Here is a 15,708-nt window from a genome sequence, read left to right as displayed (position 1 = left end):
CATCTATCTGTATTAACGATTTTATTTGCTTCATTTACCTTCCATTCGTCTTCTCTCCACTGAGGCAGGACAGGATGTTTATGAACAGCCCCACACTCTGAAACCTGATTATTCAAATCAGCTTAGTGTTCCCAGGCTGTAATTCATCATTTCCCCACTCTCCCAGAGACTACTTTTACAGCTGTTCACACTTCAAACATCTCCACTCGCCTCGCACCCGTCAAATAAATCTATAGGAGATAGCAGTGTGAGGAGGGCTGTCTGACAAGCTGATGGGGTGCTTGCCCAGAAAAATGACCCCAAGAAAGCAACAGAGGCCAGTGGGAGCACAGAAAGGTCTGACAGCAGCCAACAGGGCAGTCTGGTCTAGAGGTTCTGCATTGGGCACTGAAAGTTCTGAGAGAGAATGAACCAGAGGAGATGCTGGTGTCCTGTCCTGCCTGCTGTCAGGTCTCTTGTTCTACACACTAAGTAATAAGGGGTATAAGACCAAACCCATCTGGGAAAGCAGTTAAGCAGCTTAAAGATTTGGCAGTGGTGCTGTGGGTAGGGAAGAGCTGTTTCAGCTGTTCAGGACTGCCACACATCCAACACATCCAGCAGCTCTCAGCCGAGCAGGAGCCTCGACTCGGTGTGAATTGTCTTGTGGCGCCTATAAATTCACTCACCTACAGCCCCTTAAAAAAAGTCAGGCAATTTCAAGGCCAACCTTGTGATGCAGCAGCACTTCCTTTTGGTTTTGCCACATTAAAATCTCCTTTGTGGGATTCCAGAAAGACTCCAGCTACAGAAAGCTCTGGCCAGAGAACTGGGCAATGCAGGACAGCTGTGGCTTTAAAAAGGGACTTTCACAGCGATCTCAAAGGACCCCCAATGTGATGACTCGGTCAGCACACAGCTATTGTCTAGGCAAGTGCACTAAACACCAGGAGTGCAGTTCAGGATGAATTGCCAGAGCAGATGGATTTGTTTCTTGTGGTCAGTATGTTCCTCTAGCAGAGATAACTTAGGAAAAGAGTCCAACTGAATGACATGGGTGCATTGAAACTTAATCAAAGGCCGTCAAATAACACTACCTGGCAGGGAAATCGGTCATGAAAAGCTCTGGGACCAGCTCTTGGAGAGAAACGGGGATGTCAGGGTGGTTGGGACACATGATGTAGTCCAGTTCAATGGCAGTCAGGACACAGTCCTCCATGTTAAAGTACTGGGCATCCTCCATCTTCTCACCGAACTCATTCTCCTCTGCCTTGGCAGCTGCACAGATGTGGCAGGGCACATACTGCTCCATCAGCAACGTGCCATCACTCTCCGTGGCTGTGAGGGCTTCAGAGCAAGCAAGCAAACAGAAAACAACATCATTCACCCAAACTGAGGAGGAACAACAGCTCCAAGTGCATCTGAATGTCTGCAGGCACTGCCTGGGTCCACTGGCTGAAAACGGTCACGCTCATGAAAGCAGCAGAGCATTGACTGGAATAGAAACCAACTTTTTGCAAAGTATGCAGAGATAGCAGGGACAGCACTGTGGAGACAGGACTGGGGACGTAACCTGCCACCTCCCCTGCTTTGGGCACGGGTAACGCACAGGCTGGCGAGGAAAAAACATATTCAGGACCAGCAAAAATTAGGAGCATGTGAACAAAGCACTGGAGAGACTCTCCTAGTTGCTGGACGCATCTGTCTTCCCAGACTGCAAGCTGCCAGATGGCTTCAGGTGGGGAGCAGGAATGGGAATGGGAGCAGACTGGGAGGCACAGCACGCTGAGCTCAGACTGAGCACTGCAGGTGCAGGTTCAGGGTAAACACTCACCTGCAGCACCCAGGTGATGATGCATGGGCAACATAAGAGAAATGGGGATTGTACCAAGACTAAGCCTTTGGGAGGTTCACACCTCTCCTGTAAGTACACAGGGATTTTGTGGTGACAGGCTCTGTTAAATGCCCACAATTAGTCAGGGTGAACACAGGCTGCAGCCTTTGAAGTCATGACTCTTCTCAAGCTTCAGTGATTAATGTTAGCATTATTTTAATCCAAAGGCAAATAAAATGTTCTTTTATCTTCAAAACACATAGAACGTGAATGTGTGAGAGTGCACCACTGTTTCCTCCAGAGAGCCTCCAATTAAGAGACTTTGGCACTGTTTTCTAGACCACTGTGGGATGACAAAGAACACTTCAGATTTTGTTTTGGTTTGAAACAAAGCGATTTGGGGTTGCAAACAGCCCGCTGGGTAACAGCAGGATCTGTGCAGAGCACAGGAAAAACAGCTGCAGGAGTCAAGGAAGTCACCTTGGCACAGAGTCCTTGGTACAACATTCACTCTTGCCCCTCACACCACAATTTTATAACTTGTAGGATGTTAGAAACAGTGGGCAAATTCTGATCCCAGCTGATGCCAAAATGATGTCTGCCTATTAAGAGACAACTGACCTCAATCTGTCTGCTGGTTTATCAGTTTTTTCCAAATGTTATGGGGTTGAGACTGTCAGAGCCTGAGGGGTCTTCAATTAACACACCATATTGTGCACTGGGAGAGCTCTGTTAAAGAACCTTCTGTAAAAAAGACCTAACCCTGCACAGAAAATCAGTGACTCTCTTACCAGGAAACCACTGGTCTATCAAGGAGTTCACGTGGTCCGTGATGAACGCCATGGCTGAAAAGTCTCTCACTTCTGACTGGGAAATGATTTTAATTCCACCACTTTTTTTCTTTTTCCAGTTCACATCAGAAGACTCGACACTGTAAGAAAGCCAAAAGACAGACCTGTGAAGCTTCTGTGAAGTATCAGTGTCAACAAACTTTCTGTCTGGCAGGAAAACCGAGTTCCATAATAACACGTAGTTCATAAGCCATCAAAACAAAAAGCAGTCTAGCTTTTGAGGGTGATTTTCAATTCAGTCTGTTCTGCAGATGGCTTTCAGAAGGGAATTCTTGCATAGAAATGCCAGTTACTCACAGAGGGTAAATGCTATTGAAGGTCAGACCTAGAGAAAACTCTGGCCTAAGTGAGCTGAGTATGATGGAGAGTTTTGACAGAAATGCCTCATACAGGATGATGGAAGGTTGGGAGTTTTAAAATCAGTAATGAAATTCCAGTGGAATAACAATATGATTAACAAAGATTCCAAAAACTTTAGGAAAAGTTTATTGACATAATTTTTGCACAATTCCCATGAAACTATAACTCCCTGAAGTACTTGGAGAAATAAGAGTATGACCACTACCGTGGTCCAGAATTTGGGATTCCAGCCTGTGATCTGCAGTATCTGGGTCCAAGTATCTACTGAGCTTTGAAACTCGGGAAAGTCCCTGTTTCCTTCTGATCTCCAACCACGTAACAGTACCAGCGGTCACCCCTATCCTGGCAGGGACTGAAAGAGCAAATGCAACCACAGTCCCCTGTTGCACAGAAGCAGCTCCATTGACCTGTGTTACTGACACACAGTGGTGAAGTTTTAGGATTTAGTGGAAAACTCAATGAGGTAAGGGAATCTTTGCATGTGAAAATGCATGATTTTACGCTGGCAGAGTCCTGTTCTGAATACCACTTTCTGTTCTCGGGCCTCTTTAAACTGGTGGCTGCAATAACAGATAAGGTTGATATATTCAGAACTGCCAAACAAATCAGTTACAGATCATTTTTGTCACCAGTTGTTACCAGATGAGTTATGTCCATTTAAGAGCCTCCTCTTCTCCTGATGAGTGAGCACACAGCATGAGTCAGGCCCATTCATCTCCACTGAGCTGATGTGTTTCATACACTCTATTAGTGCCCTGTCACACATGCTGCATTAGGAACACAAATTACCTAAGATAGCCTCCATCAAAGGTAACGAACAGACCTTCCTGCCAGTAAACAGTGTGAGTCCTTTTGACTCGGAATGTGCTGCAGCGGTTCCTTTGGGTGCCTGTGAAGCTGTAGATGGTCACCTTTTTGTTTCTTGTCTTGGTGTTCTTCTTGTTTTCAAAAAGCTGAAACAGGCAGAAAACGAAGAAGTCGTTAAATTGCTGAAATTTCTCTCAAGGATGTTTTAATCAAGCCATAAGGTGACTTCTTTTTTTGGCTTTCACAGGTGCTGTCGTACCTTTTCCACTAAAAGCGACTTGTGCTCGTAAAAAATTTTCCAATGGAATGGAAATAGATGTAGTAAAATTGGGTTTGCAGCAACGGAAATGTTTTTCGTGCCACTCAAAAACAGAACAGTTGCGTATCAGTGAGCAAAGTTAATTCTGTGACTGTGACATTTGTCATATTTATTGTGCATTTGCAAAAGTCTTGTAAACCCAAAGAACTAAATGTTCTAGAGAGCGATAAAGTCTGCCTTCAATGTAGAGAGTTAACTTTTCCACCTGTTTCAGTGGGAGGAAGATGGCTCTTCTCCAAGACACTTCAAACCAGCACTTAGAGCAAAATGTATTTCTGTTTTAAAACCAAAAAGTTAATCTGCAGAACTCCTCTGTGCTCATTGCTCCAACATTTATTTGACTGCAGACGGGTCTGACGCCTGGGAACCTTTCCATTCCCTTCATGAGGACTGGATGAGGTTCCTAGGAAAGGTGCTCTAGGATTATGTAGTGCCCATGAGGATGTGAGCAAGGGGTTGCCAAGACAGCCCATTAAAAGAGGTAAAGTTATTACATGGTTTGAGAAGCCTGGAGCACAGAGGACCTTCCAAAAACAGGTATCATGTTTTCCATGTTCTGTACATCGCTGACAGACCACAGTTTAATGGAGAGCTGTCAAGAAGATATCACAGCAGTCCTATAAATATTTTGCAGGTATTTATTACGGCTTCAGACGGAAGCTGCTGCAAACATGTGTCTGCAACAACATCAAAATCCACTCAGCTCTCAAAACCTTCAAACACTATTTTAATGACATTCATAGCACTTGCACTAACAGGGTGCCTCATTAAGGCCACAGTCCTGTAGTTTTGTTCCCATTTCAACCACAGACATTCAGATAGCTGACTCTGGTGGAGCTGTTCCAGATCTCCCCTGGCAAACGCTGTGAGCAGAGTCTGGCCTAGTGGGATGGTCATGGACAGGAGCCGCAGGCAGAACTCCAATTGCTTGTAATTGGAAGATGCTGAAGGTACTGAGACCTTCCAGGAGATCATGTTATAAAGAGGCTGTGGAGAACTCAGGCTTTCTTCCCCGGTGCCAACTGTTGTTCTCAATGACTCTTACTCTAAAAACAGAATCAGATTTTGATTGCAGAGTCTCATCTCTCCCTCTTTACTCAAATAATGCCATTGAAGTCTGTGACTGAAGCGAGCTGGATGTGAAGAGACATCCCACTTACACTGAACAACCGCAGCTGTCTTTCTCTGCTCGCAGAGAGACACAGTAACCTACCTGGAGGTCCATCTCTGCCAGGCTGATTAACATCCGGGCTATGAATCTTTGCCAAAAGCCAACGGGGACAAAACTCATCTTGAAGACCCTTTGGACTGTGTTTGTGGTCTGGTGGCAGAGCCCATGGATATCCAATGCTGGCTTGGTAGGAAGCAGATGAGGGAGGAGGTAGCTGAAACACATCAAGTTCAGCAGCTCAGATTTTAGCTACAGCTTGTAACAGTGAGTACATTGTTACCGGATAATAAGGCGATTCAGTCTCCAAAGAGATTTTTAATGGCACAGCCCACTGCATATAAAAAAGCTTTTAGACTAAAGCACTGCAGCAATACATGGAGAAATTAATTTACGCTATGGAAGCAAGCAGAGGCAAAACAGACATTACATAATCCAGCCAGGGCTATTGGACAGGGCTAAAATTGATGTAGTGAGCATTTGTGTACTCACAAATTAAATGCATTAAATATAAGAGTCATTAGAACAGCTGTGATGCTGGGACTCGTTTCTTCGGTACTACTCTGCACTGGTAACAAGCAGGGGATTACAGCTGTGGAGCAGAAGATAAACGCAAAAAAACAACCTACAGCAGCTCAGGTTCAATAAGCCCAGAAGGTGGGGAGAGGAGGTGTCCTGGGAGGTGGCAGTGATGCAGTTCCAGGTGGCAGGGACCGCACTGCTCTGGCTGTCCCCCCCCCCAGCTCCAGAACAAGAGCACCCCATGGGTCAGCACAGCGGGGTTTCCTGCTGTTCCACACTGATGAATCCCTGCCACATCCCTGACAAACTCTCAAAGCGAGAGCTCACTTTGCCAGGCTGATGCCAGCAGAGAAATCCCTTGTCTTGCTCAGACTCCTCCTGCAATCAGATTATCAGGTACTTTGCCCAAGTGTGGAGGAGACTCGGTGTTATCTGTGCCTGACCGGTCAGCAGGAACAGAGTTATGCTGGTATAGGAGACCACAACAAATTATTTTCAGACCTCCCAGTAAGCCCAGAATACTCATTCATCGTGATCTTTAGTATTTGAGAAGCTAAAACCCCTTGGAACGCTAGAACTGTTTTGAAAATTACGAGCTTATGGCTTTCAATACCTGCCAGTAAATCTCCTGACAGTGATTCTCTTCAGAACCAAATACATCCCAGGATGCCTGTGCAACCTAAAATGTTATTTGCTTACAGGCAGACACACTGCTGTTTTATCAGTGCTGAGCCTGAGAAAATGTGTTGGCATCTGGGGCTCCTCCCTGATGGGCACAATGACAGCCATGAGGCACATGGCCAAGGGACCTGACCAAAGTAACAGTGGTGGGGACCAGACACGCAACTAGAACCAATCCTGGGTCAGAATTCAAGGCTGTAAGCCTCTCATGTTTTCTCTCTAGCAGCTGCAGTATCCTGTAAAACCTGAAACATCAGCTCAGAAAAAGCAGCCATCATTAGACAACAGCTCTCTCCATATGTCACAGTCCATAACATCTGGTGACATCATCCACCACCGAATTATCTCTTCCATGAAGCATCGTTGGAATGTAAAACTATTCAAAATTTCACTTATAAATTACAATAAGAATCCCCACTTTTAACCCTAATTTAGCAAGAGGAACACAGCTTAATTACGTGCACCTTAAGCACGGAAGTGGAGTGCAACAGACTAAAACTTCTTGCTCTACAAAAGTAGTGGATGCATCATAGGACAGCCAATAAATTTTCCTCAGCACATCCAAGAAAGGGATGTATACTAGGAGTATAAGAAGGGCCAGTGAGGCCCTTCTGGACCACAACTATATAGTGGATTATAACACAGATGGTGATTTGACGCTCTTGAGTTACAGCCAATGCAAATTTTGAAAATATGTGAAACATGCCCCCATCCACCCTTTCAGAACAGAAACTGGCAGCTGCTTTCTCTACTGACTGCACAGAAACTCTATCTGGCAATCTAGACAATAATTGCAGCAGCACAGTAACAAATAACTGCTCTGTGTCTGGCTAGTACATTAAATTAATCCAACCTGCTATAGCTACAGTCCGTCAGTGGGAAGAATATTCCGCTAATGTGGCTCGGATTGCTCAAAAAAACATCGGGCAGGCCATGAAAAAAGCAGTCTCCTTGTTCCCGAGGCACAGACAATGTAATTGCCTCGGAGAAAAATGGCAGATAGCGACAAGGAGTCCAAAAGGCATTTTGGACTGAGCAGAAACATTGCTGCTTTATCTGTGTTAAGCCTGAGAAAATTTGTTGGCATCCGGGACTGGATAAGTGACAGGCATAATGACAGCCCAGAGAATGCTGCACTTGTGCTGGCATTCAGAGCTCCCGAGGGGCTCAGGGCGATGCAGCCGCGCTGTCCTGCGAGGGCAAGGAAGTGAAATGCAAATGCCACATCAAAAGTGCAATACAACTCTGGTTCCACCGCTAACCCAACAACAGGCTGTCGCCAAGCAGATGGGAGAGAGAAAAATCGCAGGGAACTCTGCCCAGAGGAAAAGAGATCGGGGGGCAGAGGGGGAGGAGGACTCATTAACATTTAAAGAGAGTGAGGTTTCTTAGATATTTCTAGGAAAAGTATTGATCAACACCTATTGAGGCTAAAAATTGAGAGTGAATCACGTTGCTACCGAAGCTCTGCTTTCCTGATTTCACTAGAAATAAAAATACTACTACTTTCAGGGCTGACATAATTATTGACTACCCAAAGTTTTCTGCCACGCTCTGAATGGAGGATCTTTCACTGGAAACAGATGACTCCAGCCCATCCATATTTCAGGCCTGGCAGCCACGGCCTCACATCCTCCCTCGGCTGCAGCTGTGCCGGCTGAGCGCTCACAGCTTCCACCTGCTCATGGCCACATCCCCAGCCATGTGTGTCACCGCCCCTCCGGGCTGGTGGCTGAGCCTGTCACCAGCCTCAGTGCACCCAGGGGACAAAGACCTGCTCTGCAAAGCTTGAAAGCTGGTTTGGACCAAAGGATGCTCAAGCCAGGAAATACAGCCCGAATGGATGGGCGCCTTCCATTACCCTCTCACTTTCTCAGAGCAAGATCCTTGTCCAGACAACCACTTAGAGTGGCAAAGCCTGTTAATATCCACTGATTAAATGGGCGTTTTTCTCCAGTCTGACTAAGCTGCTCGAATTATCAACTCACCTGTTATTTGCCACAGGCAGTGCAATTTCAAACTTGGCCAAGAACTGGAAGTACTGCTCTTCGGTCTGCTCAGTGAAACCCGTCCCAACCAGCAGCATCCTGAGATCCTCTGCTCTGATGACTCCATTCTTAGCTACAGACTTGGAGCTCTTGATGTTGAAAATCCTCTGCAGGCACTCGGAGAGCCAGACAGGGTCAAGGAAGTAGAGGTTCCTCAGGCCGTGGCTCGTGTCTGGGAAGTGCAGTAGTGTACCTGTTTCTATGAGAAAATTAATTGCTGCAAAAAATAAAGAGTTGGAGATCAGCAACAGACCAGCATGAGGAAACCACAGGGCAGAAGAATGAGATTATGAGGCAGTTTGTGCAGTTTTATGCATTCCAGATACATCCAGCACGTAGCCAAGTCAAGAGAGTAACATTTATCTGAGGAGTGCTGCTATCTGACACTCCACTTGTAAACCCCACATCTCACTGCCTCACAGGCAGTATTTCTGTCCCCATGACACCTCCCCTTTACCCTCCTCCTGCCATCCTCACAGGGAAGGGCTCTCCCTGCCTTCTGTGGAGAAAGGCCTCCGTAAAGATCACAAGACTGGGGCCCTACAGAGAAGTCAGCCTTGAAACTATGGCAACCCTCATTCTTCACAGAGCAGAAACGAGACAAAGCTTGTTAAAAAAAAAAAAAAAATCAGTAGACTCAGACCATCCTAGAAACTTCCCAGTCCCCTCCCCAAAGTCCCATTACTAATTTGCTGTCTTGCCAAATTTTTAAGCGACCTCTGCACTGGTGTAGAGCACTTTGTATTTACTATTTGTGGAATACTTCAGTTGGACACAGATATTAATTTCCCAGAAATCATTGGTCTGATCTGACCTACCAGTTTGCAAGTCTTCGTAGTCTTTGATATCGTTTCCAGGTGTTTGCTCAATCATCAGTTCTATTTGTCTGTCTGTTAAATACTGTACATCATCATTCTGACTCCTCCTGTGCTGTTCTGCTAGGACAGCTTCTTGAAGACTGAGGTAACTCCTTGGTATCTGCAAGCCACACGAGAGAAACAGCAGGATCAGTATCAGACAGCCATCCCTCTACTGGGGATGAACTGGCTGCCTTCGCCCCTTCACAGGGATCTTACAGTGCTGTCTTTTCCCAAAGCCAGATTGCCAACTTTGTACTTCACATGCCTCCTGCATCACCAATAACTCCTAAAGTTCACCTCCCAATCCAAGACAAAGCCCCCCAAAAGGCCCACTTTGGTAAGTCAGCACCACGAACTCCCAGTTCTCACCAATCTCCCCGCAAGTTTCTGTGAGCAAATGGAGCTGCCAATGTCCTTCATGTTGCAAGTGACATGAAAAATCAGCTGCCGGAGTCCCTCGAGGCCTTCCAGAGTCCTACACGAGAGCTCACTGCAAAAGTCAGGCAAGGGCAAAGATTATCAAACCTTATCAGCACACTGGCTTCCTTTCCAGGCTCACTTTCTCTTATCAGTGGCTTTAAATTTCCTGTGTCAGCTGAATGGGAGGAAGGCTGTCAGTGAGCATTTTTAGCTTTGGAGAAAATACCAAGTGGCCTGGAAAAGATATATTAGGCCACATCTGTATTAGGACAACCTCTGCTCTGCCTGCTTCATTCACTGTGCACTGCTGTTCTGTTCCCTGCGCTCAGGGATCTCTGGGGACATCCCTGGCAGCCTGACCAAAGTCATCCCCCTCTGTCCTTCGGTGCCACGCACATCCTGGAAGGGATTGCAGGGAGGAGGAGAACACTGTGCCCCAGCAATCTCTGGAGACAAGTCCAGTTCTCCCTGCCTCAGATCAAAGAGGCGCAGTGATGACTACCAGACACCTTTCCCCACCCTCATTCCGGCCCTTGCTCAGCTGGATCCTGTAATCTGGGAATTGATGCTTAGATCCTAAAAGCTGGCCTTCATTATCTTTCTATTAGCTAAAAGCCTGCTCTCTCCAGCTCCTACTAGTTTTGGTCTTTTTATGGACTGGATAAGAACAGTTCTTTTTCACTTCTCTCAACAAAGAGTCTTTCTGACTGATCCTACATGTGTTCCCATGGCAGACAGAAAATCCTTTTCTAAAGCAGGATGTTTTATCTCAAACCTCAGTGGCACTGGTAAGAGTGTCCTCACTGGGATGCTGGAGGACCTTGACCACGGATAAGAGCACTCTGGGTCACCCACGCAAGGCTTTCACACTCCTCATGCTCCTCTGGCCACAGAGAGCTGCTCAGAGGAGCCCCATAAAGGTGGACAATGGGGTCCAGCCAGATGGGGCATGGGAGGGAGGAGGTATGAAATCAGGCACAACTCCAACTGGGAAAAAATGCAGGGGGAAAGGAAGGTGAAGAGGAATGTGCAGGATGTGTGGCAAGGGTGTAAGAAAGTCCCCTTGAGACAGAATGACTGAGATCATGTTAGGATGCTCTGTGGTGATGGGAAAAGAGGCTTGAGGTGACTCAAACACAAAGCTTGCTCCTTCTCACTGTGAGTCTTCGATCCTCTCCCGGGGTCCCTGGTACTCCTCCTAAGGGAAGAGCCAGCTGGGATGCCCGACACAGCGCTTGGATCTGCAGAGCAGCGTGTGGGAGGCGGCTGATGACTCTGCCAGGCAGCAGATGGGAAGTGCTGAGGACATTGCAGTGCCCTTCCTCACTTGCCAGCTGCCACCTGCTCTTGCCCCAGGCAGTGGTGATTCTACCCTGTGTGGTGCCAGCCTGCTGCATTCATGTTCAGCCCTTGGCTGACAGACCTGCTTCTCTCCCCGCCGGAGAAGGCTCCTCTCCCCAAGGGCATTCTCTGTCAGCCAGAGGGAGGGAGAGGAGTCAGACTGCATGGCCTGACTGACACCCACCTTCCAGGCAGCACCAGCCCTCCATTATCACACTGGAGAACTCGGCTGGCACAGGTTTGGGCCGAGCTCAGGGGGCTGCCCCACTCCTGGTCCAGCCAACGCTGCCGCGTGAGCCGTGTTCTCACATCAGGTAACACCCACACAGCCTCCCCTTAGCAAACCCTGCAGTTCCCACCCTGTAACAGTCACGCTCTCACTCTTTGCAATATTAATTAGTCAATCTGCACCTTCTCTCCTTGTGACTAATAAACTGTATCACCATTTAACAGTGACAAACCTGAGTGAAGCAGGAGCAGTAAACAGGCTGGTCAAGGTCACGACTTTGGAGCTTGCAGCTCTGAGATCCCGTGATCAGACCCCTGAGCAACACTGACCTTCTCTCTCATTATGCTACATTATCTCAGTCAAAAATAGACGAAATGCAACGCTGACGAGTCCTTAAATCGGTCCCGTTGCCAAGGAGATCAAGTATTTCAAAATTGTTTAAAGTGACATAATAGTGACTGATCTTCATAAAGGCACAAGTACTTACTGCAGGTGCTTGAAGGTGATATCTGGGAAGCCAGTTGCTCTGGCTCCAGAGGGAGACCGACACAGAGCCAAGACATATGCCCTCAGAGTTGCGATCCTCTCAACGCGGAATTTCGTTTCAATTAAATCAAGGTGTGTTCCTACCACCAGCACCACCGAATTTGGAGCTTTGGCCTGTACAAGAAAACACTGACAGTGATCTCACCCAGATTACGTGGTGGTAAATGCAGTGAGGACATGTGAAAAGTATAATACTTAAAAGGAGGGAGTCACGTGCATTAATAAAACAGATTATATATATATACATATATATATACACATAAAATAAAGGCAATCTGCCGTGGCAGCCTGACAACAGCAACAAGCGATCTGGGTATTACAGAAGTTCTGCAGAACACGACTTAATCATCTGCTGCTACTGCAGAGCAGGAAACTGTCAGTTTGGGTTTATTACATCAGGGTTTAACATAAAGGGAGTTGCCCTGTGGTATTAAGTTGCTGCGAGTCAGCTCAGTGATGGGGAACCAAGTCTGCCCAGACAAAGTTAACCCAACCTGTAACCAGAAGATCTAACTGTGACTTCCTGTAAAAGGCTCCTTATGCTCTGGAATGGAGACCTGGGGAAGTCACACAAACTTTTTCACCGGAGGCATACGGAAAGGTGAGATAAACTGCTAGAAAAGTCTAAATCTACTTAATACTGAATCAGAGCAAAGGAATGGATTAGATGATCTCGTGGTTTCCTCCAACCCTTCCATGACTGTATTACAACAAAGGAATGTATCCACATCTCAGGGAACACGCTGCCAAATGCAACGGCATTGCACAGGCTGACCAGGGATCAGACTCCCCATCCAAATGGCTTTGACCACAGACCAATATTCAGATGCAGCAGTACATGTTTATCTGCAGTCCATCCATTTCTCTCTTCCGATTCCTGCTGAAATCTCCCAACCGGAATGACACCAAAGTCAACAGGAGTGGTGCCTGCACCGAGCCAGACCAAAGGGCCCCCTTGGCTCAGTATGCTGCCTGGAGGTTAATGAGGAGTACAGGCACAGGGTCACGTGCAGAGATTTTCCCTGGTGTGTTCTCCCACTATCCAGCAGCCCATAGCTCACCGACTTCCTCAGCATGAGACAGTATCTCTGAATTAACGGCACTTGATGGATTTTTCTTCCACCAGTCTGTTTTTCTGACACCCACAGCACACTGTAGTTCCAATGAATTCCACAGGTTCTGTTGTGTTTAGGATATTTCCCATTGTTTGTTTCAAAGTCACCATCTGATTATTTCACTTAATCTCTCCCAGTTCTATTGTAAAAGACCATGAACAAAGACTCCCTTGTGGTTTTCTCCTTACCCCAGTAAGTCTACACACAGCCCTCCTCAGTTTTCCATACTTTTACCCATCATGCTCATTTTTCTCTGGATTTTTTTCTGATGCTACTATGTGCTTGCTGGGATGTATTAAGGACACAGGCACATCACATATTTTTGAAGCATCATAATTTTACTTTCAGATTTGTTACGTAGTTTGGGTTTTTGAGAGCTGCAGACCACTAAGACAATGTTTTTGCAATGACAAGATGTTTCTTTTTCAGAAAGGCGTCAGCTTACAGCCCTTTTTCTTGTATGTCACGTTAAGGCAATTATCAAATAATAAACATTTACAAAAAAATTATGTAGCTGTTATTATAAAAAATCATCAACGCCAGTGAATTCACTGCAGCTCTGAGTCTCAGCTGAGATGAGACCTGTTTGGGAAATACTCTCAGGCTTATTTGAACCTAAAGTGTTAAAAATATAACCTCAAGACTAATGTGCGTCTAACCCACACAAGAAAGAAAATGCTTCAAACCCCCCTCGGAGCACAGTGTGGTCAAACACTAATTCCAAAATAAGTATGTTCAGCCTTACTTAGCAAGGGTTTATAAATCAGCTTTTGTTTCGTTCTCTGCTGTGTGTGAGGGAGAACAAAGCAAATGATAAATTTAAACCATTAAATTTAGCGATACGCCTACAGCGTAATGGCAAACGAATTCCAAAAGCTGTGCAAAACTCGTAGCCTGGGGACTTTTTAAAAAAAGAGCAGACCAAAAAGAATCTGTAATATCGCATATCTGCATGCTGAGCTCCTACCACTTGATAAATAGATGCCCCCCCGAGCCCACCAGTGACTTCTTACCTCAATGTTCAGCAACCAGAACTGCAAGTTTGCCACAGCTTCTTCCCCCAGTGCCAAGTTCCAGACCACTATGTACAATGCTTTGTCTGTGAAGAAACACTGATTGACTGTAGACATGCTTGCTGGGCCTCCGATATCCCAGACATTGAACTCCACTGAATCAACCTACTTAGACAAAGAGAAGTGTTCAAGTCCAACGGTGGCAGTAAATCACTGGGAGATAATAGCTGAAGTATAAACCTACGCCTGCATAATGTATGACACAAGAAGGGGGTTCAATGTCCTAATTGTGCCTCCAGGAAAGATAAATCAACAAGCAATTGTTAAGCACGGCTACCACTTCCCCACAGGAAATCAAGACTAATTACTCGCTGCTAAAACCATAGAGGTGCCCTTGATGCTGGTAAATCTCCAGTTAATGCTGGGGATTCTCCAGTACAAACAAGGGTCTCATTCTGAGCACTGTATTTCACTGCATCTGGAATAGAAACTGTTTCGTCCTTGCCTGTGCCACGCTTGACAGGACCGGTGAAGCTACTTATCAGCCACTGCCACAGGGAACAGGAAACCCCTGCTGAAATCACTTCCACTGAGCTCAGACTGAACTGAGCCAAGCAGAATAGGGATGCTGGGGAGATGGGAAACTTCTCAGGCCTTTCATAAACACCTCCTACATGTTGCTCTGAGGCTTCTGACGTGTGTGCCGTGCCAGAGATGGGCCAGAATTACAGTTACTGTAAACCAGACTCACTGATTTCTGGGGGGAATATGTAAATGGAGGCCTCCCCGGCTCTGGCTCTCTTCCAAGTATCTCTGCATCCATTCCTCCGTGACAGCAATAAGAGGGAGCATGGCTCTCTGCTTAAATGGCATTCAGGCTCCCAAATGCAGTAGGAAGCATCTATATGCCTTGAAAGCTCTGTCCCTAAATCACTTGGCCCGGAGGAGGCAAGAAGCCTGTGACTGAGCAGAAAACTCAGCCACCATCCTCAGAACATCACATAACACCGAGTGGGCTGTTTAGGGGTCTGGGTCCAAGTACTGTCTGATCCCACACAACAAGTTACCCCACAAGGTTTCAGCAAGTGTCTCAGCAGGGCTCTGATCTCCCAGCAGAGTCCCAGTGTGAAGTCTCCCAGAAACAGCTGGAAGAACTTCCATATTGTTTAAACCAAGCCCTAACTAGCACAAGAGCCGCTTTGTTCATCCAAAAGACCTTCAGCTGTGAGTGCGTGTGTGGAGAGACAGAGACTCAGAGGTAGGGACAAAAGCCTGTTCAGCATCTTGATCCCACTCCAGGTCTCTGATGCTGTCTATGTTTTTATTTTATCCAATTACTCTTCAACACAAAACACACAAACCCCTTTTCCCACCAAAGCCTTCCCTTTAAGGAGCCATGCTTGCTCTTTTCTTTCTGTCTCTGGCCTGGCACTCTTTGCTGTGGAATAGCTGAGCTCAGCAGGCTTCTTCCCCCATTCCAAAACAGTCTGGTGGTCATGGCTCTCATCTGGGAATGGAGAGCCATGCATTTGCACCCCCTCAGCTCTGACAAGATCTCAGATCAATTCTGCAGGCTCTAATCCTTGGGCTACCATTCAGGTGGTGGACAGGGTCA

The 15,708-nt window shown here is 46.5% G+C and overlaps 1 protein-coding gene across 3 annotated transcripts in view; it reads right to left on the bottom strand.

The window, feature by feature from the left end:
- The window catches only part of LRRK1 (leucine rich repeat kinase 1), a 75,835-nt gene that overhangs the window by 17,160 nt on the left and 42,967 nt on the right, over nucleotides 1-15,708 (bottom strand). For all 3 annotated transcript variants that reach the window (XM_027879184.1, XM_027879186.1, XM_027879185.1), the window contains 9 exons: nucleotides 14,094-14,258; nucleotides 11,907-12,079; nucleotides 9,799-9,919; nucleotides 9,388-9,547; nucleotides 8,510-8,786; nucleotides 5,364-5,535; nucleotides 3,814-3,977; nucleotides 2,605-2,744; nucleotides 1,077-1,326 (listed from right to left, as the gene is read on the bottom strand). In XM_027879184.1, the coding sequence (XP_027734985.1) occupies nucleotides 1,077-1,326; nucleotides 2,605-2,744; nucleotides 3,814-3,977; nucleotides 5,364-5,535; nucleotides 8,510-8,786; nucleotides 9,388-9,547; nucleotides 9,799-9,919; nucleotides 11,907-12,079; nucleotides 14,094-14,258 (1,622 nt within the window). The remainder of the gene's footprint in view (nucleotides 1-1,076; nucleotides 1,327-2,604; nucleotides 2,745-3,813; nucleotides 3,978-5,363; nucleotides 5,536-8,509; nucleotides 8,787-9,387; nucleotides 9,548-9,798; nucleotides 9,920-11,906; nucleotides 12,080-14,093; nucleotides 14,259-15,708) is intronic.

Source organism: Empidonax traillii, unplaced genomic scaffold, assembly GCF_003031625.1.
Source record: "Empidonax traillii isolate 1590-97213 ecotype Southwest subspecies unplaced genomic scaffold, ASM303162v1 scaffold52:size1600334, whole genome shotgun sequence".
NCBI lineage: Eukaryota > Metazoa > Chordata > Aves > Passeriformes > Tyrannidae > Empidonax > Empidonax traillii.
Note: the sequence above shows the minus strand (reverse complement) of the source record. Positions and strands in the feature narration are given on the sequence as shown.